At 44.8% G+C, this 25869-nt stretch overlaps 1 protein-coding gene across 2 annotated transcripts; it reads left to right on the top strand.

Annotated features, from left to right (window-relative positions):
• Positions 1–645: 645 nt before the first annotated feature.
• Positions 646–13345, top strand: LOC127779948 (disease resistance protein RGA5-like). Of its 2 annotated transcripts, XR_008018744.1 has the most exons (6): positions 646–733; positions 7684–8625; positions 9355–11275; positions 11392–11454; positions 11563–12226; positions 13182–13345. XR_008018744.1 is itself a non-coding variant. In XM_052306881.1 (5 exons), the coding sequence occupies exons 2-5, from the start codon at positions 7775–7777 to the stop codon at positions 11611–11613; spliced, it is 2886 nt and encodes a 961-aa protein (XP_052162841.1). In that variant the 5' UTR covers positions 646–733; positions 7684–7774; the 3' UTR covers positions 11614–13175. The 2 variants fall into 2 exon arrangements, 1 of the variants encoding a protein (XP_052162841.1); XM_052306881.1 differs by lacking the exon at positions 13182–13345 and having other exon boundaries at positions 11563–13175.
• Positions 13346–25869: the final 12524 nt, after the last annotated feature.

Genomic DNA, 25869 nt, shown 5'->3' with positions numbered 1-25869 from the left:
TGTAGTGCAATTTGTCTGATAAACAATATTTCTTGTTTGGATCCAACTGCAGTAAGACTGTACTGTTCATATATATATTCTTAATTTGATTTGCCAAAGAGGGCCGTTTAGTCTCAGCCCACATGGACTGGAACTCTGGAAGTCGCATGCCTAGACAGCATTCCTGGCAGGTTTTATTGGGAAAAAAAGTAATCAAATCGAACTGTTTTTAGTTTTTTGTCTATACTTTTCTAGAAACTCGAATAAACAAACTTGTTTGGTAACCTGACTCGAACGAACGAATCTAGTCAACTACTATTGTTGCCAAAATTTACCAAAATTTTGGCAGGATTTCTTATATAGTTACCAAAATTTGACAGCAAACTAAATGTAACCACTTTTTTAATAACTTTACTAAAAATTTAGTAAGGTTTTTTTAGCATCAAAGTCAACTACTATAGCTACCAACGTCTCATCTCAATTAGTCAGCTAGTCACCTACCCAAACGTACTTAATTAAACAAACAACATTGTCAGCCTGTCAGACGCAGTAGCTGCGAACTGCGATTACCTTGCCGGCCCTGCCATCACCTACTATACATGCACCCGCTTATATATAGAGAGATCAGCTGCAACCTAAGCCGCCCGGGCTCAGCATCCTAATTAAACTGCCAAGCTACCTGCCAACTTGCCAAATGCCAAGAGCAGCAAGGAGCAGAAGCCAGGCTGCTCTCGAGCAAGGACCAAAATTCAAGGTCAGTTGCCTTCTTTCAGTTCAACCCTCGGTTGGCTGAACAGATCATCCTACAGACTACAGTTTTTGTTAAGTGATTTTTTGTTTTGTTTTATGTTATTAATACCTCCGTTTTATATTATAAGTCATTTTAACTTTTTTTTCTCAATTAAACTTCTTTAGGTTTGACCAAATTTATAGAAAAACATATTAATATTTTTAACAGAAAAAAAAAGTTATCAAAACATATTCAGTGTTGGATGTAATGAAACTAATTTGGTTGTACAAGTGTTATTATATTTTTCTATAAACTTAGTCAAATTATAAAAAGTTTGACTTTAAATAAGTCAAAATGACTTATAATATATAATTATAAAAATACTAGATGAACATCGAATGGAACGCAGAAATTAATATCCATACATTCATAGGTGCTTTTCTTCTTCGAAATTTGGGAGTCTGCAGGGATTTCATTAATTGTAGGCCGTGTTTAGATTCATTTTTTTTAAAAAGAACATCACATCGAATGCTTGACACATGCTTGGAACATTAAATATGGATGAAAAAAACCAATTACACAGTTTGCATGTAAATTGCGAGACGAATCTTTTGAGCCTAATTACGCCATGATTTGACAATGTGATGCTACGGTAAACATGTACTAATGACGGATTAATTAGGCTTAATAAATTCGCCTTGCAGTTTACAGGCGGAATCTATAATTTATTTTATTATTAGTCTACGTTTAATACTTCAAATATATGTGTATATACTTCAAGGTACTAAGCACAGCCGTAGCTACTAGCATATGCTTGTTTGAAAGATGTCACATCCACATCTGACATATGGTCCTCCTACTCCCTCCGTCCCACGAAATCGAACCCAGAAGATGTTACATATTCTAATACAACAAATCTGGACAAAGAAATGTCTAGATTCATAGTACTACGATGTGTCGTATCCAGTACTATGTTGGTTTTTATGGGATGGAAGGAGTACCTGATATGACTATCTGAGACGGATGACAACTTAGGCCCTGTTTAAATCCCCTGGCAAAATTTTTCACCCCGTCAGATTGAATGTTTGGACACATACATGGAGTATTAATATAAACAAAAAAAATAACTAATTATACAGATTACGTGTAAATTACGAGACGAATCTTTTAAGCTTAATTGCTCTATGATCTGATAATGTGGTGCTACAGTAAATATTTGCTAATGACGGATTAATTAAGCTTAATAAATTCATCTCGCAGTTTACAGGCGGATTCTGTAATTTGTTTTGTTATCAGTCTATGTTTAATGTTTCAAATGTGTGTCCGTATATCCGTTGTGACACACCAAAACTTTACGCCCTGGATCTAAACACAACCTTAGTGAGAGACATGAGACATATATAGCTGTGTCGTTCACTGTTTCAGTAACAGTTTAAGTTACACATACAATTGCCAATATATTAATGTGTTTGTAATAACATCTGAAACATTTGTTGATTTTTTAAAAAAAAAATTATAGTTTTGTGATAAATTTGGTACTGAAATTATATTTTTGTGATACATCGCTCTTGTCGATCAAAAGTTCTGTGATAGTTGGATCAGATCAAAGTACATGTTGTTCTGGGAAGAAATTTTACTATTAAACCTTTGTATGCTGTCTTCAAATGATTAAGTCTCTTTAAACCAACCTGTACTTAGTTGACCCCCTTTCTCTTTAATAATTCATGCAGTTACACGTACGCTTAAAAAAAATGTAACCCCTTACTTGTTTCAAATTTATGTCCAACATGTAACATGCTACAATATACTCTTATGCCAAATATAATACCCATCATGTCGGCACCCGGGGATAGAATTCCTAAATATCTGGAGCGTAGACTGTACTAGTCCCATGATCAGTGACTAGTACACTCATCCACAACATTGCACATACAATGCACATGGCACATAAGTAGATAAAGTGACTCTTATAACTTAGCGATGTAAGAGTCATACAAAATGGTTGTGTCAACTGGGCAAATGAAAGAGTTTAAAACGCAACGGAAAAGATACATAAGTTCTTCGGTATGCCTATCTACCAAACTACTAAGGCAACCGACTTGGAATCACCCTAGAAAGAATCATCTTAGAAATTCCGATAACCGGCGCAAGCACTCGCTACCTGCAATTAAACATGACTAAAAACAACAAGAACGAGGTGGTCAATACACAATATATTGGCAAGTCCTACCCAAACCTTGGGAAACCTAGGACTATTGCAAGCCGAGATTAAAGATGGCTATATTTGTGGCTCATTTTCAGCATAAAAGCAAATGTTGTTTCGCAATAGTAAATAGTAATATATTGCAATAGAGTTTTTAAATCAAAGAGTAAACCATAATAAATGTAGCACAAATATCATCATAGTATCATCCTTATGCCTTCCATGGCAGCAAATAAACATTCTATTCTCAGCCCATGCTGGGCAAAATCATCATTATTATCCACCATACCCATTTCACAGATCATTTAGTAAATCATCAACACTATACTTGTATCATTTCACCAAGTTGCTCATGACCGTGAACACGGCTAATTGATTAGTTTTAGATTCTGCAGAGTTTGTAAAACTTTACCCATATATATGAACACTTTAGTTTGTTTTGTGCTCGTGAAGCAATACCACACTCTACATATTGAATGCGGTGTAGAGGTCATAATGAAGCCGTATCATTACCTAATGCCTAACCTTGCAGGAGCACGGAGAGTACAAAACCTCTCGATCCCTAGTATGCTGAAGGCGGCTAGCCAACCACCCTTAACACCGTGGGTGGAACAATTCATTGTCCCCAACGAGGCACTATTCCACTATATTGGATATGCTTATACGCCCATGCCATGAGATGATCAATCTGTCACTCAAGGTCACATGGGTAGCTCTGGTCAGTTGCTCAGGCATTGCCTCGACGGACAACCCTCCCCCTACTGTCCCTGGCCTCCCAAATGCAAGGCTAGACATTAAGCAGCTTAATAAGCTAAGGTTGCTCCATAAACAACACATGTGGTTGCATGGTAATCTTAGTTGGTGACACATAGTTTGGTCCTTAATCGACCTGGGCGAACACTCCCCCTATCGGTGCGTAACTACCACCATATGCACATCACTTGCCACCCAAGCCTAAAAACCATCATTTTCAGTTTTCAATTTTCACAAATAACAGAGACAACCACTTTGTACAACATTTTCAAATATCCCATTTGTAAAGAGTGGATATCTTGTGATAGGTAACCTTCGAAGTTTTTAGGCATGGCTAAGCAATAGCTATATTAGTAGCTCGAATATACCCACATCTATGCTTGGATAGCACCACAACCCATCCTAGGTCTATCAACGATAGGGTGATCAATAGTCAAGGTGGATAATACAGCAAATAGGAGTTGTTCTACAAAAATCCCACATTTTATAATCCATCGCATGCAATTTGTAAATAGTAAAGCATTTGCAAAAGAAATATAGGATTCAACAAGATTAAAGGAGGAATTAAATAGGACTTGCCTTGCTCAGGAGTTACTCAAATATCTCTTGGTGCACTCTCATCAACGGCAACAATCCATCTGTCCTCCATTTTAATTTAAATGTACATTTGAATGAACATCCAATAAAACTCCAACATAAAATATGATGCATGATGCATAAACATGCTCAATGTATGGAGAGTGATTTAATATAAATTTAGGAAAAAGAAACGGCTAAATTCAATGTCGTACATGAAAATTATCATGTTTTTAAGATTTAAAGTACGATAAATGCGAAAGTTACTATTAAATTTAAATTAGTGAAACTTTTCATAACAGTGGTGCAAAGTTGAAATGAATCTGACAAATTCGGCTCCCCTCAATCATAGTTAAAATGAATTGGCTCCCCTCAATCGGAGTTAAAATGAATTTTCTAGGATTTTCTAAACTTGGACCAATGGCATATAGGAGAAGAGTCAATTTTCAGTGACATATAAGGGATCAGACCAATTTTCAGTCGCATATGAGAGATTCTCTCTTCTGGTGTAGGCATCCAATTTGGAAATAGTGGGTCCACTATTGGTTTCTCGGCGATTTATATATTGATCCCTAACTTTTCCTCTATTTGTATATAAGTCCAAGGTCCCACATGTAAGTGTTCTAGTTATTTTGTATTTAGAACCGTATAGTTTAAGTTATTTACGAAAAGGTCTCATCTTCTTCCCCATGACGGAACTACGGGGAGCGTGGGGGCAGCACGGGATGGGGTCGCCAGCGGTGAGCAGCTGCAGGGCTAGCTAGGCCGGAGACAGGGGCGGATAGAGGAGGTCCTCGTGCATACCCTGGATGCGGCGGGGCGGCTGGGGAAGGCTAGAGGCGGCGAGCGCCATGGCCGGCGGTGGCAGTTGTACGAGACGGCGGTGTGACGGTGCTACGGCTAATGACGGCTTGGTTTAAGGGATAGGGGAGCACCTAGGGACTATGAGTAGGCGGAGGCGGTCCGAAGTGGTGCGGCGACTTCTCGGGGCGGTGGACGACAACAATGGCGGCGAGGCTCTCCAGTGAAGGGGCGCTAAGTTAAGTTGAGGGAATGGGTTCAGGAGGCTCCTAGGGTCATGCTGGCGCACGAAGAAATGGAGGGGGCTCACCATGGGGGCTGCTTGATGTGCGCGGGGTGGCCGGCCCAGACAGTGGTAGTGGCACGGCCGTTCCCAGAGAACCAGAGGGTTTCAAAGATCGAGTGTTGTGTGGGGAGTTAGCTGGCACGAGGGCTCGATTTATAGGCAATGGAGGAGCGAGGGACAGACGCGTTGAACACTTATTGCAACTCTTTCGGTAGGAGCTCGGCGGCAGTGGGAATCATGGCAGTAGGGATACGGCTTTGCAGGCGTGCTCTCAGTGGGGGGGGATGGTATCAATAGGGAAGCGGGAGGGCTGGCGTGGAAGCTATAGATGGCAGGCTTGGTCGGGCGTCCGCTCTTAGTGTCGTGTCGTGCCAGTCATCTCGCGCGGGCGTCAAGGACGACGACATTCCGGATGTTGGGCAAGTTAGCTTTGCATGTTCGGCATTGGCTTTGCAGACGCTAGTCACTGGCTTTGCAGAGGGAGGCAGTGGCGGTCGGTCTCGTGACTTCGGGCAGAGGGGCGGCGTCGGTTGGCGGAGGAGCGCGGCGAGGTCAGCGGCGGTAGCGGCAGGGCCTCGGGCTGGGTGGCATAAGTATTTTAGGCCTGGTCGGGTTTGTCATGCCGTTGCGTCACAACGGGCAGAGAGAGGGAGAGACCGGTGGCATTGGATCGGTGGCGATGGGCGGTGGATTCAGGTTGGCCACGGCGGGCTGCGAGCTCAGCGCCTAGGCGTGCAGAGCATTGGGCAGGGAGGCGCCAGACTTGGCTTAGCTTTGCCAGCGGGAATCGCAGGCGGAGGTGGTTGGAGCTTGTTTAGGGAGCTTAAGATTCTGAGAAACAGCTAGTTGGTTGCCAGCTTCTGAGAATCTGGAAAAGCTGGGTTTCCAATCTTCTTGCTTCTAATTCATTTTCTAGGTTCTACAACTATAACTTCTCAGAATCCGAACCAAAAGCTGGACTGTTTGGGGGAGCTTCTGATTCTGGGAGAAGGTGCAGCAGCTAGAAGCTCCCCCAAGCAGGAGTCGGCTTGGAGAGGGCGACCTCGGTCTTGCAAGCTAGGTGCTCGATGAAAAGTCCAAAAGGGAGAGAGAGGGGAAGATGAGAGGGAAAATTGATAGTTTGGACAATTTTTTGGGTGTGCAATAGTGCTAAAAAACTTGTGCTATAGCCATGAACTCCTTTTGATGAATTTTTGAGATTTTTCTCATGTGCAGTTTATTTTTGAAAATACAAACAAGCTCCCTGTTTTTATTTCAATTTGAACTAATTTTGAATGTTTTCATCTTTTTGCTTGAGTTGCATAAACTGAGGTATAAATTTACCAAACGTTTCCAGAACATTATTCAAGGTGCCTAATGTTTATAAAAAATGATTTATTTTTATCCCTCTTAGATTTAACACTTCACTTTTCTTTTCGTACTTAATGCATGCAAATGCATTATGAGATGCATGGAAAGTCCAAGAGCACCAAAAATAAATTCATAAGACAAAATCAAAATTAAATTTTTGGTAAGTCATTCTTTTCTTTTCTTTTCCTTCCAATATTTTAAGTATGTTACAGACCTACCCTCCTTAAAATGAATATAGTCTCCAAGATTCGGATAAGAAGGAGGAACTGGGTGCATGGCCCACTTACACATACCACTCTGCTTACACTTTTGTCCTCATTTCATGTAAAATGGTTAACCCGGGAGTGATATGGTTGAAGGATGTGGCCTTATAAGTTGGTTCCACCTTTGCTAGACTAGCAAAGTGGTACTAAACATGCACACAGCTCACATGGGCCACACAGGCCTCATCTTAATTAGGCCAGGATGTCACATATGCCTAGGGTTCTAACTTCTAAGTCTAACCATAAGATGAGATAGGGTGACGATGGAATAGGTGATCAGTACAACTTTATCTGTTGACCTTTTATAAGTATAAGAAGCATACAGAGTATAATTTTGAAAACATGACATGTTCAATATGTCTAAAATAATTAAGGATACGAACAAATATTATAGTTGTGTGAACAGTAAATTTCTGCGTATTTCCAAATAATCATTCGTACTTTGATTAATCATATGCTGGTATCATATCTGTTCAAATCGTATTCTGACTTTTACAACTCAACTATAGAGCATGAAAGAGGATTAAAGTAAAATCAGGTGCTAAATGTAAATGGACCTGCTAAGGGAAGATCTATGCTAATTATGTTAATCTCGGAAGCCAAAGTTATACCAATCTTTTCATTCTCACATCATAAAAAAAAGTGCGTTTAGGGTCATGGATTGAAATTATCTGGAGAGAAAAAAAACACTAAGTTGCACATACAAGTAACTAATGTTTTCATATGCTTTTCTTTTCACTAGGGTTTGTTGGGATATAATCAAGGTGAAGCTATAGGGTGGAGATTATAGCAAATTGGTATTGCAAAAGCTTCTGGTAGTGCATGAACGCCTTATGATACAGCGTAGAAGTGAATCATCATCATACGTGGAGTTCCCCACAGGGGCAATGGCCGCAGTCATCCCCAAGCTGAGCAAGCTGCTCATGGAAGAGTATGGACTACAAAATAGTGTGAAGGAGGGGATCACTTTTATCAATTCTGAGCTTGAGAGCATGCAAGCTGAGGTTGACAAGATCTCAAAGGTGCCACTAGATCAACTTGGCAGTCAAATCAAGATTTGGGCTAGAGATGTTCGAGAGCTATCTTATGACATCGAGGACAATGTTGATACATTCATGCTATGTGTTGATGATCTTGAGGCACGCAAGAAGCATGACTTCACATGGTTAATTGACAAGTATTGTAAGTCATTGTCCGAGCTAAAGATCCGTCACAAAATAGCCAATGACATCAAACATGACATGATCCCAGTAAAGGTAGTTGTGGAACGACATGATAGGTATAATGCTGATGATGTTGATTCTAAGCTTCCATCAATTATCGACCCTCGCATCTTGAAACTTTATGACAATGTCACCAAGCCTGTTGGTGTTGACAAGGCAATTGGTGATCTAATTAAGAAGTTGTCCATGGAGACCGATGAGTCATCCCAGAAGCTCAAGATGATATCGGTTGTTGGGTTTGGAGGATTGGGCAAGACAACTCTTGCCAAAGAAGTTTTTAGCATGCTTAGAGTGCAATTTAGCTATGCTTGTTTTGTTTCAGTGGGTCGGAAACCTGATATAAAGAAAGTTTTGAAGCGCATCCTGATTGAAGTTAATAAGCAGAAGCACATGTCCAATCTAGCAAAAATAAGTGAAAGACATCTGATTGATGAGATCCGAGAATATCTCGAAAACAGGAGGTATGTATATGTCAATGCATGTTTTTAATTATTTACATATGCTGACGAGTGTTCTGTTTGCTACTAAAAAATGTTTCATTAATTGGCTGTTGGTTGCTAATGTTGTATATATTTTAAGTAAATATATATTGGTGAGGATCTTTATCTATATTGGTCTACATTTAGTAATTGGAGGCTTTCGCATTTTAGAAACCCTCAGGTCAATTAAAGAAGGGTGAAAAATGCAAAAGATCTATTTGGGCAGATCAGTAGATGTATTGTACAGCTCTGATTTATCCTCTCGCCAAGTAGTAAGTAGATTATAGAACTGGCCAGGGGCAGGTCGGATTTTGAACTTGTATATATATTTGAAGAAGGAAGGGTAATTTTTTTTCCTACAGCTAAAAACCTAATAGTTGGCTTGTACAATATCACACACTAATAATTGTATAATATATAGCATATATAACACAAAATTGAGCATAAGTTCATATATTTTTAGGGGGGATACTACCAGGCATTTGCCTAGTAGTGTAATTTTATAGATAAAAAAAATGATTTGGACAAAACAAGAACAAAATAGGGAACCAAAAAACAAGAATTACAAGAGTTGTAACCAATCAACAACTAATTGGTCATATATTGATAAAATTAATCATCAATTGAAATTGTTTGCTATATATTCTTGCATTTACAAATATACTATAGACAATTTCACTAATTCATTCCTCGTCTATTCCCTCCTGATAGGTATTTGGTTGTTATGGATGACATATGGGAGATATCCACATGGGACATTATTAAATGTGCTATCGTAGATAGTAATTGCGGAAGTAGAGTAATTACAACTACTCGTATTTCCCAAGTTGCTGAAGAAGTTGGTGATATTTATAACATGGAGCCACTTTCTGATGATAATTCAAAAAGATTATTCAATAGAAGAATATTTGGTGCTGACTGCATAGGTACAACTAATAATCAATCAATTGACGCAATGGAAAAGGTACTAAAGAAATGTGGTGGTGTTCCATTGTCTATTATTACAATAGCTAGTTTGTTGGTTGATAAACCTCTGGAGGATTGGTCTAACGTGTATGACTCAATTGGTTTTTGGCTAGAAGATAATGAAGCAGTTCAGAACACGAGGAAAATACTATCTTTTAGCTACAATGATATGCCTTCATACCTAAAGAATTGTTTGTTGCACCTAAGAATTTTCCCAGAAGATTGTTGGATTGAGAAAGAGTCTTTGATATGGAAATGGATAGCCGAAGGCTTCGTACATGTGGAACAAGGAAAAGGGTTATTTGAGGTTGGTGAAAGATACTTTACTGAGCTTATTAACAAAAGCATGATCCAACCAATGGATTTGATCAATTATGAGGGCACCTTGGATGGTTGCCGTATCCACGATATGGTTTTGGACCTTATCCGCATTATTTCAACTGAGGAAAACTCTACACTAGTTTTTGATAAAATGCATGAAGAGCACAACACATCTCTGTTGAGCAGAAATGTCCGTAGGTTAGCACTGCATATTAGTTGGAATCAAGATATAGACAATAACCTTCCTGTGGACATGGCACGTCTCAGGTCATTCAACGCCTTTGAGTGTCCTACAAGCATGATGCCTCCACTTCTGGACTTCCATGCTCTACGTGTGCTAGCACTAGAAGATTGTGATATCACCGGAGGTTTCTTTCTCAAGCATCTTGGGAACCTACAACAGTTGAGGTATCTAGGAATGAGAAACACTGGTAAAGTTGAGCTCCCACAGGAAATAGGGAATCTTAGGCACTTGCAAACATTGGATGTCAGGGATAGTTTTCTTGATGCACTTCCAGTAACTGTTTATGAACTAAGCAAGCTGCTATGCTTATGCATGCACTCATTCACTGAAGTTCCTGCTGGTCTCGGGAATCTGAAGTCCCTACAGGAGCTTTGGGTCTATGTATCGGATGACAGCTGCCCAAACTTTGCTGCGGAGCTGCGCAAACTAACTGATCTGAAAATTCTCCACATTAATTGGTATTGGGAAGTAGACGATGTCTCGCTGAAGGATTTGGTGGAGTCTCTCCGCAGCCTGCGTGGAATCGAGGACCTAGATTTTTTTTCCTGTTCAGATGCTGAGATGAGTGGCTGGGAAGGTTGGGAGCCTCCCCGGCAGATGCGCAAGTTCTCTATAGACAATGTCCGTGTCACCCTGCCACGGTTGCCGTCGTGGGTGAACTCTACTTGCGTCCCACATCTCTCCCACCTGGACCTTCGAGTGAAGGCCATGGAGATGCAGGACCTTGAAGCCCTTGCGAGAATATCAGATCTCCGCTTCCTCTCTGTGAATGTCGAGGCAGGATTTTCATGGACCGTCCCCGGCGGTAGTGGATTATTCCCAAACCTGAGGCGCTGCCGCACGGACATTGCGCTCACATTTTTGCATGGGGCGATGCCGATGCTCATGGAGATTGAATTGTGTGTGGTGGCATCCGGGGGTAGTGCCACCAGCTATGACGTTGGCTTGGGGAACCTCTTACTCCTGAAGACCGTGGAAGTTTGGATAGCTTGTGAGGGTGCGACGTCCAGTCAGGTAGAGGAAGCAGAGGCGGTGCTGAGGCATGCTGTTGATGTTCACCCCAACCGTCCCACCTTTGATGTGCACCAGTTTAACCGATATGTATGATTTTATTTAATTCCCTAATATACATCTTCTTATATGTCCTTATTATTTTTTCTTAAAAAAGTACGAGCAACGTACTGATCATGATATCTACCTCTCAACTTCAATTTCAGTGGCTGATAAAGGAAGACAAAGAAGATGGTGATGATGAGGATATTTCAGCAACCGACCAAGAGGTGCGTAGCGTACATCACTTGCATGCTGCGAGCATATATACACGACAGTACATGCAAATCTGGATGCAGAATTAACTACTAGTTACTGCTTTCTTTCGCCTTTTCCAGCATGACAGTTGTGCGATGAAGGAGGCAAAGAGGACACGGCTTTCAGATTAATTGGCGAAAATAAACACACCCTTGCACCGGCGAGAGGAGGAGCTCCTTTCTCCGGTGAGCCATTTTCTGGGCCAGCGTCAAGGATGGGGGCGCCGAGCCGGCCAGCGAGGTGACAGGCAAGCGGCGGGGCGAAGGAGGCTGGCGGGGTAGAGGTCCCGGCGGTGAGGCGGGGCTCCTGCGCACGGGCTGCCGGATCTGGCTCTCTCGCCGGATCCGGCACCCCCTCCCTCCCTCCCACTGGATCTGGCCTCTCCGGCAAGGAAGGCCAGCTCCCGACGACGAGACGGCTACAACAGAGGAGGCGGTGGCAGCGGGGCGTGTAGCCGTGGTGGTGACCGGCGATGGTCGTGGACTGGGCTCGGGTGCTAAAGGGATGGTGTGATGGTCCGGCAATGGTCGTTGTGCAGGATGGTTGTGTGGAGCTTTGACTGGAATCGCTGGCGAAAGCCTTGCCAGGCCATGGGCCAGCATGAGGATGACGACGCCATTAGGCGTCGTTCCCCTTCTAGAAGGTGTCGTTCTGGCGTTGACCTCTCCTGGCACCAAGAACCTTCCATATGCAACGGGTCATTGGTGGACTCCTGCATTGCCTCTGAAGCTCTACAAGCCTAAGGTGTTTGACGAGGTCTTCTCGGTCTTGGTTCTGTTTCTTGCTCTACGACGGGTGTTCATCATTCTTATTTGGTTACTGCTGGGTAGAGTCGGAGCTGCTTTGTTGTAGGGGTGCGACGAAGCTCGGCAATGATGACACGCTGCAATTTTTTTATAAGGTTGTTGATGCTAGCTGTGTGTAGGAAGTGGTTCCTTGGTTGTTTGGGTTGATGTCCTTCATGGGTATTTTTTTGGCGTTAGGGTAGCATCGCAGTGAAGTCGAAGCTGTTGTGTCGCTTGGGCGGCAACCTCGGCAACGATAACATGTGTGCGTTGTTGTGTCGCCACTATGACAAGCTTGGCCGATGCCTTGTGTCGGGCTCCGTCGTGGTAGTTTAGGTTAGTTTAGTTGTTAGTGTGGTGTTGTAGTTGCGGTTTTCGTTTAGTTTTCCTTAATTAACTGGACACTGTAAGGTTTGGTCCTGTGTGCTTCTTAAAATGGGACACCTTTCTCTTAATATAAAACATCGGCAACGGCATGACCGTTCGAAAAAGAAAATAAACACACCCTTTTGCTGCTAAAATATATAAACGTTTAAAGTTGAGGAAAAGAATTGGGCAAGCATGCATGGTTTGTGCAATGTGCATAATGGTCGGGAAAGCCAAGGATCTGGAAAATATCATCTGTAGCTAGCTGATTTACTGTTATCAGATATGTTTGGGAACTAATTAAGTGGTTTTTTACATTTTTAACGCATGCAATATCGTGTTCACCATGTAGAATGTGACTATACTGGTAAATATCCCACTAGTCTGATACTTGCTATCTTCATTGTGTTGTCTGTGTCTAGCCCTGCGGGTGAATCTATCACACACGCATGCGTCATGCTTGATGGTTGACGCAGAAGAAAATGCCCCAGTGTTTGTCATATAATCAGGTTTTATGGGCTTATTCATTGGATTTTGTTGGTTTTCAGGACTTTTGATTGCTTTCAACTGCAATGTCAAGTTCACTGAACAGATTTCAGATGCAATGCCAAGTTTGCTTTATATCCGTGTCAATCATTCAATGGATGAGAAGGGAAAACAGGAATAACAAGCACACTCAATCTGAGCGAGATTATAAATTGCTTCACGTATATTTTCTTTCGTGTCTACGCTGATGGTTTGTATATATTGTAACTGAAAACTGGATGATATATAACGTATTTATTATGAAATATTTAATAATTTATTTGCTTCCAAAATTTTTTTACTTCGTTTGGGTTATGTCCAAGTATTTAAACCGACAAAGAGAAAATTGAATTAATTTGGGCAAACATTTTGTCAGTGTAGGGGCATGCTATGACAAATAATTGAGTGACAAATGTGTAGAACAAGAAGGTGGTAGCATTAATTGTTGACAACCTCGATGCCATTGTTGGCCTGCAATCAACATCCGACTATCGAGTGGCAGACTTATGGGTGGATGGGCTTACAAACCCATTAAAATAAGTTCAAATGGGCCCAACTGCCACACCATTAGACTGAGGATCCATCAAGAGACGCACCAGAGAAAACATGGGTTGTTTGGGCCAGGTGTAGCACCCGTATTTTATGTGCTTTTATTTAAAAATTTGTCATTTAAAATTTGGAGTTTAATTTGGATCTTATTGTTTTTGTGCCATTAGATCTCAAAATCCTCTCTTATAATTGTCTTCAAATTTCTGTGAAACCCTAGGTCAAAATTCAAATTCAAATCCCTCCCAAAAATCTCCCCAAAATTCAAACTCTAAATTCCTGAGATAATTGTGAATTGTCACTGTGCGAGTTGGGCCTCTTCTTCTCTTTTCTTTCACTCAGCCCAGCTCCTCTCCACCCTCTCCTCTCTTTGGAAAAAGTACACCGAAGGTCCCTCAACTTGTCATCGAGTAACAAAATCGTCCCCCAACCGCAAAACTAGATATCCGATGTCCCTTAACTAATCAAAACCGGTCACAATAGGTCCTTCGGTGGTTTTGACCCCGGTTTTGTCCTACGTGGCGGCTGAGTCAGCGTGGGACCCACATCTCTCTCCTTATCTCTCTCTCACTCTTCTCTTGTCTTCTCTTCTCTAACTCGGCCGGCAGGGGGAGGAGCTGCGGGGCGGCGGCGGTGTAGAGGCCGCGCGTGGGCAACAGAGGAACAGCGCATGGGCGGCGAAAGGAGGAGCGGCGAGTGGGCTCCCCCGCCGGCCGTCGCCCATGAGGCCCACGAGGGAGAGGAATGGTGGCCGGGGGAGAGGAGCGGCGGCTGGGGAAGTGGACTTGGGCGGTGGTGGCGGTGGCGGTCGGCTTAGACCCAGCAAAGTTGCCGTCGCCGTTAGACCCAGCAGAGACCCAGAGGAGGTTGACGATGGAACCTGCACGTCTCGCTTCCAGTTGGCCGCCGCCGGCGGCGGCGATGGTGGAACCTGCGTGTCGTCGTAGGCGCTCGTGTCCACGTCCTTGAGGAACCTGCACACCGCCCACCCTGTCCTGAGCACCACCACGCGCGGCTTCTCCCCCGACTGCGTCGGCCTGAGGTCCAGCACCGCCGCCGTCGCCGTCGCTGTCTCGTCGTCCAACTCCTCTGAGGAAAAGCGATGTGCTTCTAGTAGTTCTCTTTTCTCACTGGGCTCCATTTTCCAAGGAAAAGCGAACCCAAGTCTCGTTCGTGTATCATGTTTTTTGGGTCACTTTCTTGTGTGTATATATATCCCTCATGCTGTTGTTGCCATCAGATCAGTTATGTGAGATTCAAATTGACAATTCTGTGAATTGATCTGCAGGTTCTGGTGGTAATTCTTTAATTGTTTTTTTGAGTTGTTCTTGTGTGTGTGTGTGGGGGGGGAGGGAAGCAGATGGCGTGGTCGAGGATTGCGAGGGGCTCGCAGCTCACGCAGCCACTCCGGCGGCATACACGCTGCACAATCCGGCGGCGCTGGGCCAGCGCGCCTCGTCGGCGTTGGCGTTGTCGTTCCACAGCCTCGCGTTGGCGGGGCTTGCCGACAAGTACACGGCCACCGCCGCCAGCCGAGCAGGGGATCAGCACGACGTCACCTGCGCTGCGCTCCGTAGCGGAGGCGGCGACGAGGATGGTGGAGTGCTCGGACACCGCTGACAAGACGGCGATGGTGGCGGTGCCGGACCTCGGGCCGACGCGGCTGGGGGAGAAGCCGCGCGAGGTGGTGCTCGAGATGGGGTGGGCGACGTGTAGGTTCCTCAAGGCGGCGGCCGGCGGGGGAGCCCGCCCGCCGCTCCTTCCCCCGCCGCCCCTCCCCCGCTGCCCGCCCCGCGGCTCATCGCCCATCGCCGGTCGCCGACGCCCTTTTCCTCTGCTGTCTCGCAGAGAAGGGAAAGAGAGATAGAGATGAAGAAGGGTGAGAAGAGGGAAAAGGAGAGAGGAGGATGATGTGGCCGCACTGACACGTGGTCCCCATGCTGACTCAGCTGCCACGTAGGACAATACCAGGGTCAAAACAACCGAAGGACCTAAAACGAACGGTTTTGTAAGTTGAGGGACGTCGGATATCTGGTTTTACGGTTGGGGGACGATTTTGTAACTCGATGACAACTTGAGGGACCTTCGGTGTACTTTTTCCCCTCTCTTTTCCTCCCCTAATAGGCCGGCCTAGCCCAGCCCAGCCACTATTCATCTCCTTCCTTGAGACAGCCAACTCAAGCGCCCACAAGGTGTACGACATAATCTCTCGCCCGGACGCCGCACCATTCCACCCTCATTTCCATGCCGCAATGCACCAAACCACCTTCCCGTGCACCGCACGTCGTGCCCTCACCCGTGCCGCACCAACTCCACATCGAGCCGAGGCTGCGCTGCGCCAAAACCGAGTCGTGCCAAGCCGCCCTCACCCCGGTTTTCCTCTGGGAAACATGGAGGAGTCCCGTCGCTGTCCTTCCATCAAGTCGCCATCCCGTCGCCCATCGCGTCAACGCCAACGGATAACGGCCGCCACCTCGCCCTCCATCACCCCTAGCCCTAGGCTGAGTCATCCTCGGATTACCCTTATCCGTTCGCCATTGCTTCGTAAGGAAGGAGCTTATCCGATAAGCCCCGTCTCTCTCTCGCATCGATTCACCACCGCCGCATGCGCCATCCTTAGTCCCATCGCCATCCATCCGTTGTCGCAGGCATCACCTCACGTCGCCTCGTGGTCCCATCCCGGACCTCCGCGGACGCGCATCACTTCGTCGTCTCCTTGCCGTCGCTTCGCCATCTTGTCGCCCGTCTCCTTCCGAGAAGCCGCCAATCTCGCGTCCCTCTCTCTCGCTCATCTTGTCGCCACCGCGCGTGACGTCACCCGTGTCACCTCGCTCTGAGAACTCTACCACCCAAATTCTGGCCGTAGCCGCCGTCGGCCGCGCGTCACCCACGTCTCGCTGCCAATCCCGCTCTCCGTGTGTCGCTTCACATCGCGTCGCACCATCGCGTCGCCTTGCATCACCTCGCGCGTCCCCTCGCTGTGATCCCGCTGATGCCGCGCCACCGCAGCGCCATTGTGTCGCCATCCTATCCTCCCAGGAATTCGGCCGAGCAGCTAGCCGCCTACCTCTCGGTTCCCCGCATCTAGACCGCCAGCTCGCCACCGTGTTGCTCACCTATAAAAAGGAGAACACGAGCTCCCTTCTCGCCACACCATCCCAACCCATCTCTCTCCTCTCTTTCTCTTGTTTGCTCTTTCTGTGCCGCCACTCTAGTTGCCGTGTGTGGAGATTATGGGTACCCATACCCACACGGCATGGTTATCAGACTAGTTATTGGGGATAACTTATATGTATGGAATATGTAACAGATCATGACTTGGGTATTATGTTTCCTTGTATATTATGGAACGGCCTAAAGTCCTGGTTTGATAATATTGTAAATTAGATATAGGAAACTGATACCGTATTGGTTAAGGCTTCTATCTTGTAATCCTGCCCCCCATCCTATATAAGGTGGGCAGGATGCCCTCTAGGGGGCATGAGCACATATGATCATCAGATCTATAATACACTCGGCAGATTCAAATCCCCAAACAGGAGTAGGGTATTACCTCTCATCGAGAGGGCCTGAACCTGTCTAAATCCTTTGTCTCCACATCCATCCACTTTTAGGTCTCGTGCGCTACCCCATTTTATTATTGCCGAATTCATGTTTCGACAGTTGACGCGCCAGGTAGGGATGTGTCGAGTTTTCCGTCGAGAAGTGTGATGGAATCAATTTCTGGAGATATGCTAAGATCAATCTCGGCAAGTTCGATGGATTCAATTTCCGCCACCGCTGAGTTCTTTCCTTGATCAGCAAGACCAGAAGCCTCTACTACAAGCATGCAATGCAATCTCAATTGTTCGTCAAAGGAATTGTTATCGTCAATTCAACTTTGTCAGTGAGATCAATTTTCTCGTCGCAATATTTGTCGGCTTGTCGAAGAAAGCAACAATGTTCATCATCTAGGCTAGCTCAATTAATTTGGCAATGTTAATTTACATCCCAGCCACCGTGCAACAGACCAACTTCTATTTACCGGTGTCTTTTCTTTCCAATATTAATTTTTCCGGCGAGATTCAATTATCAGTTTGAAGCGGCCGAGATTGACGTGGATTCGGACTCCAAACCAGAGCCATTAAGCAAGTGCACGTCATCAAGCGATCAAGAAGGAATAGACGGAATAGTCTAGTCATATATGCTCTGGATGGTGCATAACTTGGCCTACAGCTGTACAGTACGTGTCTCCAATCAAGAAGCTATCAACCGGCCAGACATTCTTTATTTTTCTATAAAATGCAAGCATGCATCAACGCACACAGCTTTGTATGGAGGTTATCAAGATCGCGATCTGACTATTCCAAGCCAATTTATATTTTCCACCAAAATTCCGGCTGCTAGACCTTTGAATCAAGAGCTTTTGGATTACAAACCAGACGCCTTCGTCGTTGCTGACTGATTTCTTCACCTCCACAGTTAGTGTATGCCACCGCCGTTGTTAGGCGTCTTCATCTTCACCCACCGGCTTGCCTTCGCCGCCGCCGACTGGTGTCTCCGCCTACACGGCTGGCCTATTATGCCGCCGTTGTTGGGCGTCTAAGACTTCACCGCTGGCCTGCTTCTATCGCCGCCGACTGGTGTCCTCACCTATACGGTTGGTTGGTCACACCACCGTTCATGGGTGACCACATCTTCACCGACCGGCTTGCCTTCGCCGCCGCCGACTGGTGTCTCCGCCTACACGGCTGGCCTATTATGCCACCGCTGTTGGGCATCTACGACTTCACCACCAGCCTGTCTCTGTCGCCGCCGACTGGTGTCCTCGCCTATACGGTTGGTTGGTCACACCACCGTTCATGGGCGACCACGTCTTCACCGACCGACTTGCCTTCGCCGCCGCCGACTGGTGTCTCCACCTACACGGCTAGCCTATTATGCCGCCACTGTTGGGCGTCTACGACATCACCGCTGGCCTGTCTTTGTCGCTACTGAGTGGTGTCCTCGCCTATATAGTTGGTTGGTCACACCATCGTTCATGAGCGACCACGTCTTCACCGACCGGCTTGCCTTCGCCGCCACCGGCTGGTGTCTCCGCCTACACGGCTGGTCTATTATGCCGCTGTTGGTGGGCATCTTCGCTTTCGCCATCGACCGCCTTCGTCGCCGCCGACTGGTGTCTTCATTGTTATTGATGAACGACTTTGTTCCCACATTGGCCACATCTACCATCACCAAGGAGAATATTACAAAGCTAAGTCATCATTAATTTTCTTTATATGATATTCTCTTTTTCCTCTGCCTTACTACATCAACTGGTTCGTTGTTGACTAGTGAGTCGGGGGCTACAGATGTTATATCATATTTTTTAAACAATTTTCATAATATTTATCTTGATTGCTTGCGACATAATCTGAGTACAAAAGTGCCTATCGAGTTATGGAGTTCTATCTTCCTATGCTTTCCGTTTGGTTTGTCGATGGATAGTTGCCTTTGGGCCGATTCCTAGCACACGGGGGCTCGTTGGATGGACCGAGTAACGCAAGGTGCTAAGTATTACTCAGAATAAATCAAAAGCATAGAGATAAGATAAATTTATTTTCTGCTCTTTACAATTGCAAAAGTACCCGAATAGTAAATTCTGATTCGTGAAACTTTGTTCCATTAATGACGAACTCATGTCACTCATATGCATGTTTGGGAAGTGCCTAGGCCGACTCCCGATGCTTAGGGCTATGACTAGTCGGACAGAGTGTTTCAACGTACGGAGTCATCTGCTCGGGGAAATCAAAATTGACAAAAGGAGAAATACATATTTATAAGTATTTTAAAATACTTGAATTTTTCTCGAGTATTATATTTACATCAGATATTACTCATCCTATATGTTTGTTCTACAGGATCCAGATCCAAATATGCATAATAGGGATTCATGGCTTTCAAAGCTTATGTCCTACGCTTCAGGAATGGATCAGTCAGAACATCACCGACCGGCTTGCCTTCGTCGCCGCCGACTGGTGTCTCCACCTACACGGCTGGACTATTATGCCGCCGTTGTTGGGTGTCTACGTCTTCACCGACCGGCTTGCCTTCGCCGCCGCCGACCGGTGTTTTCGCCTATATGGTTGGTTGGTCACACCACCGTTATTGGGCGTCTACGTCTCCACCGCCGGCTCGCCTTCGCCGCCGCCGACTGGTGTCTCCACCTGCACGGTTGGTTTATTATGCTGCCGTTGTTGGACGTCTACATCTTCACCGACCGGCCGCCTCGTATGACGCCTACTGGTGCTATCGTCTTCACGGTTGGCCACGTCGCCACCACCGCTAATAGGCGTCATCATCTTCAACGCAAGCTGTCTTCGTCTGCTGCTGACTGGTTTCTTCACTTCCATGGTTGCATGATTAATTCTACCACTACTGATGGTCGTCATCGTCTTCATTGCTGGCCGCCTTGTCTAATGCCGACTGGTTTATTCGCCTCCACGGTTGCGCGTCTTCGTCATCATTGACTAGCGTCATCATCATCGCTGGTTTGCCTTCGCCGTCGTCCATGGTGTCTACACTTTCACGGCTGGCCTATTTTGCTGTTGTTTAAGGACGTCTTCATTTTCGTCATCATTCTACTTCTTCCGTCGTCGACTGGTTATGCCATCGTCGACTGGCATTTTTATCTTCACAACTACGTGTCTTCGCTATTGGTTTGCTTCTGTTGCCGCCGACTCGTGTTCACTTCATCACGGCTATGCAACTTTGTCACCATGGTGGAGCGACTTCATCTTTATTGTCTTTTGCATTGGTGTCACGCCCGGAATTTCTATCCAAAATTCCAAACGCTCACATGTGTGTTAAATCCTCATCCAGGAATCAGCCGAGGCACACAATAACAAATTGATAATAGAGTACTCTTAAACAACTAATTAATATTCACAAAATAGCAAATTATTACAGAGGTGGATAGTTCCTCTCAAAAAATAAAATTCTACGCAGCGGAAAATAAAACAAACTACGGAACAGCTATGGCGACTCCACTCCGTAGGCAACTTAACCCGGACCAAGCCTAGTCCTCCAGATCATCACCTTCACTGAAGTACTCCTCCTCTGATGATTGAATATTGCAAGAATGAGCATATGACATACTCAACAAGCCACACAGCAAATATGCAAGTGCACAGGATAACAAAGGATGGCATAATATAGCTCATTTGCATAAACAGCATTTAATAAATATTTAAGAGAGTAGTAAAACAGTTGAATAATTAATCAGTATTAAGTAAACACTATACAACACACCCGTGTTGCATAGGCCCAACCCCATCTGAACAACCAACCCCGGTTGTACAAATCAAACCTCTATACCAGGAATATACCATTCCAAACCAGGAGTCAAATTAATTATCACAATTACCAACAATGAATAATGTGAGACTAATCACGAAAAACATTGTTAGACCCGCCCATAACCGCGGGCATGGCTATTCGAATAGTTTTACTCTGGCCAGAGATGTACCACTGTACCCATAAGACACAGTTCCACAACATGTTACCATGCGCCTCAATACCACCACGGTACCTCGGAAAGGAACTGTGACAATACCCCTCACACAACACAACTCACCACAGTGCACCATACCTGGATCATAATCACCCCCTCTACAACCAGAGGCATGGACTCCCCAGCGACCCCCACGGACTTCTCGCCGCTTCTCAGTCTGGCACCCCATAATGAATCATGCTATACAAAAGGTAAAGCTGTTGCCCACGCTGGCTTGTGGTTGGCACGGTAAATGTTTCACAATAGTAGCTCGTGAATCGGTCCTTAATTGTGATGAGCACGACCATCAAAACCATATGCTCACAACCCACCTTAATCAGGTTTTAATTATCAATTAATTAACATAACGCGATTAACCATCGTGAGCTACCATTAAATATAATCGTGAATAATAAGGTAGTTTGATTCATCCCATTAATGAGCTTATGTTTCTAAGCATGGCTAAGCAATTATACATATATAGCATTTAGCTGAACCAAACCATTATATAAGGTTCTAGCTAATCAAATTATAACCCATAGGAAAATAAAGTCATCTTCGAACATAATTAAATGGGAAAAGGCTCACCACCCGATGACATTAGAAAATAATACATAAGTTGAAATAAAACATTAGCTTTAAACGGGTTCAACATGCTCAAAGGGTTGTTTGGGATCTGTGTGACTTGCCTTGAGCTTCCACAAAAACCTCTGAACCTTCCTCAACTGAAACGCTGTCCTCCGGAACGTCGGAAACTAAAGCAAATAAACAAAATCAACAAAACAGTACAAAAACAAGCATGAACAATACATGTGGATATTTTTAACATGCAGATCTTGATTTTAGAAAAATTTAGCAACTTGAACCACCTGAAACGGATCTACGGTTATTTAGTTATGATTTTCCGAGGATTTAATCTATTGGAAAAAACGAGAAAAAGAAAAACGATGATGACGTCATGATGACATCATCAATGGCCGGACCAAGATGGCGACCTCGCCGGAGATTGGATGGTCGGCTGCGAATTTGGAGGGCATGTACACGTAGAGGACGACGAGGCGAACCCAACGGTACTCACCCTCGTGCCAAACGACGACCGACGACGGCCGGCGAAGAAGAGGCGACGACGGCGGCTCGGGATAACCGGCGACGGCGAGCTACGGCGGCCGGCGACGAAGAGGGAGGTGCGGCCGGGCTAGCCCTCGGTCACGCGCACCCGACGGCGGCGAGAGGAGGCAGTGGTGACGGCTAGGGCGACGGCGCGGCGCGGCTGGTGGTTGGCCGGCGACGGCAGCGGCTAAAGCGACGCGGCGGCGACTCTACGGCGCACTAGAGAGCTCGGGAAAGGGGGCAAACGAAAGAGGAGGACTAGGGGGTCCTTTTTATAGCCTTGGATTGAAGAGATCGGACTCCTCCCGCAAGAAATCGCTCCGGGAAAATCTAAACTCGGTTTTGGAGATAAACTTGAAAACGAGTTCGATTCAGAGAGATTACTCAACGGTTTACTCCGATTCTTGAGGGGATACGAAAGAGGGAGATAAGGGAAATATTTCCCCTCAACAAATTTTAGGAAAACACAAGAGAAAAGGTTGGATTTGGAGGAGAAAAACCGAGCCAATTCGGTCTCAGTTCGGCTGCTAGAGGTAGAAGAAGAACAATGCCGAGGGAGGCAAATTAGACTTTCGGCTGGGCTGAGAAGGGGAAGAGCAGCTCAGCTTGGGCCGGCTTGGGCTGCACAGCACGCACACGAGGGGGAGAGATGTTGGGCTGAAATCAGCCCAACGGCTTAGGAGAGGATTTTACAAACTTTTCTAATTAAAATAATTCGTGAAATGATGTTTCATTATTTAAAAATACTTTCCTTGCTCAAATAATTCCCAGAAAAATCTAGAAAATAGATAAACAAGCAAAGTATTTAATGAGATTTTATCTAACTCAATTTTATGTTACAATTTCTCCTAGATTATTAGAGTTTTACTTGAAGGCTTTTTAAAATAATTTCTAGAAATGATTTAAAATATGGATTATTAATTTAGGCGATTTTTAGGGCGTGACAAACCTACCCCCCTTAAACGGAATCTCGTCCTCGAGATTCAGAAGAACTGGCAAAAAGATGAGGATGAGCTGACTTCAATTCATCTTCTGAATGATTGCTCCACTGGACCTTACAGAACCGTATGACGCGATTCCTGGTGTTTCTCTCATTCACCTCCAAAATTCTGATTGGCTTCTCAACATAAGTTAAATCTTCTTGAAGCTCTATACGCTCAGGATCTGCTTCCTCCGTAGGAACATGCAAACATTTCTTCAATTGCGACACATGAAACACGTCATGTATTCCCGCCATTGATGGAGGCAACTCTAGCTGATAAGCTACTTCACCTCTTCGACTCACGATCTTAAAAGGTCGCACAAAACGCGGTGCCAATTTCCCTTTGGTCTAGAAACGATGAACACCTCGTAACGGCGTAACCCGAAGGTATACATAATCCCCTTCTTTGAAAGCCAAATCTCTGCGACGATTGTCGGCATTGCTCTTCTGACGCGACTGGGCCACGCGCAACCTTTCTTGAATAATCTTCCCTTTTTCTTCTGCCTCTCGTAATATGTCTGTCCCAAAAACTTGACACTCACCGGTTTGATCCCAAAGGAGCGGCGTGCGACACTTTCGGCCATACAATGCTTCATACGGAGCCATTTGAAGACTAGCTTGATAACTGTTGTTATATGAAAACTCCGCGTACGGCAGATTCTTATCCCAACTTCCACCAAAATCTAGAACACAGGCTCTCAACATGTCTTCTAAAATTTGATTCACTCTTTCCGTCTGACCATCAGTTTGAGGGTGATAAGCAGTACTGAAATTCAAACGGGTACCCATCTCTACTTGTAATTTTTGCCAAAACTTCGAAGTAAACTGACTACCTCTATCTGACACTATTTTCTTGGGAACGCCATGTAAACATACAACTCTTGCCATATATAACTCTGCAAGCTTATTTCCCGAGTAGGTTGTTTTGACAGGTATAAAATGAGCAACTTTAGTAAGCCTATCAACCACTACCCAAATAGAATCATGTCCTACCGACGTTCTGGGTAGACCGGTGATAAAATCCATTCCTATTTCCTCCCATTTCCATTCTGGAATCTTCAACGGTTGCGGCAGACCGGCTGGCTTCTGATGCTCTGCCTTGACTCACTGACACACATCACACAGAGCCACATATTCTGCTATCTCTCGTCGCATACTGGCCCACCAGAATTGTTGCTTCAGGTCTTGATACATCTTAGTGCTTCCGGGATGAATGGAATACAAAGTTTCATGAGCTTCTTTCATGACAGTATCCTTCAAATCCTTCTTATCAGGCACGCAAATTCTTTCTCCTAGCCACACAGTTCCTTGCTCATCTTCCACATAACCGATGGCTTTTCCTCTTCTGATGTTCTTTTTAATTTCTTGAATATCAGGATCATTCACTTGAGCTTCTCTAACTTGATCAAACAGAGTGGGTTGAGCTTCTAAAGCAGCCACAAAACCTCTACTGACTATTCCTAAGTTCAACTTTTCGAATTCTTGGCACAATTCCCAAGGTAGATGTCGTCCTTTTGACATATTACAGTAGCTTTTCCTGCTGAGGGCATCTGCTACCACATTTGCTTTACCCGAGTGATAATGGATTCCCATATCATAATACTTGATCAACTCTAACCATCTTCGCTGACGCATGTTTAAATCAGGTTGAGTGAAAATGTACTTCAAACTTTTATGATCCGTATACATCTCTGTACGGTTACCAAAAAGGTGATGACGCCAAATCTTCAATGCATGCACTACCGCTGCCAACTCTAGGTCATGCGTTGGGTAGTTATTCTCATGAGGATGTAACTGCCTAGATGCATAGGCAACCACCTTCCCATCTTGCATCAAAACACAACCCAAACCAAGTCGGGATGCATCACAGTACACTTGAAAACCTTTCCTTGAGTCAGGCAAGATTAACACAGGCGCAGTCACTAGCCTTTTCTTCAGTTCTTGAAAACTTTGCTCACACTCCTCCGTCCACTTATACTTCACTTCCTTCTGAAGCAGATGAGTCATTGGTCTGGCGATCTTTGAGAAGTTCTCAAAAAACCTGTGGTAGTACCCCGCAAGTCCAAGGAAACTACGAATTTCTGAAACCGTCTTGGGTTGCTTCCAATTTAACACTGACTCCACATTGCTTGCATCTACTGCCATTCCTCCGGCTGAGATGACATGACCAAGAAACTTCACTTCTGACAACCAAAATTCACATTTACTGAACTTGGCATAGAGCTGATGCTCACGTAGTTTCTCTAAAGCTAGACGAAGATGCTCTTCATGTTCTTCTTTTGTCTTGGAGTAAATAAGAATGTCATCAATAAACACCACGACAAACTTATCTAGATATTCCATAAACACCTTGTTCATCAGATTCATGAAAAAGGCCGGGGCATTAGTGAGTCCAAATGACATAACGGTACATTCAAACAAACCATACCGAGTGGTAAAGGCGGTCTTTGGTATATCCTCCTCACGGATTCGAAGTTGATGATATCCGGAGCAGAGATCTATCTTGGAGAAAATTGTAGCACCTTCCAATTGATCAAACAAGTCGTCAATCCTGGGTAGA

Source organism: Oryza glaberrima, chromosome 7 (genome assembly GCF_000147395.1).
Source record: "Oryza glaberrima chromosome 7, OglaRS2, whole genome shotgun sequence".
NCBI classification, from domain to species: Eukaryota; Viridiplantae; Streptophyta; class Magnoliopsida; order Poales; family Poaceae; genus Oryza; species Oryza glaberrima.
The sequence above is the reverse complement of the archived record's forward strand: the minus strand, read 5'-3'. Positions and strand labels throughout refer to the sequence as shown.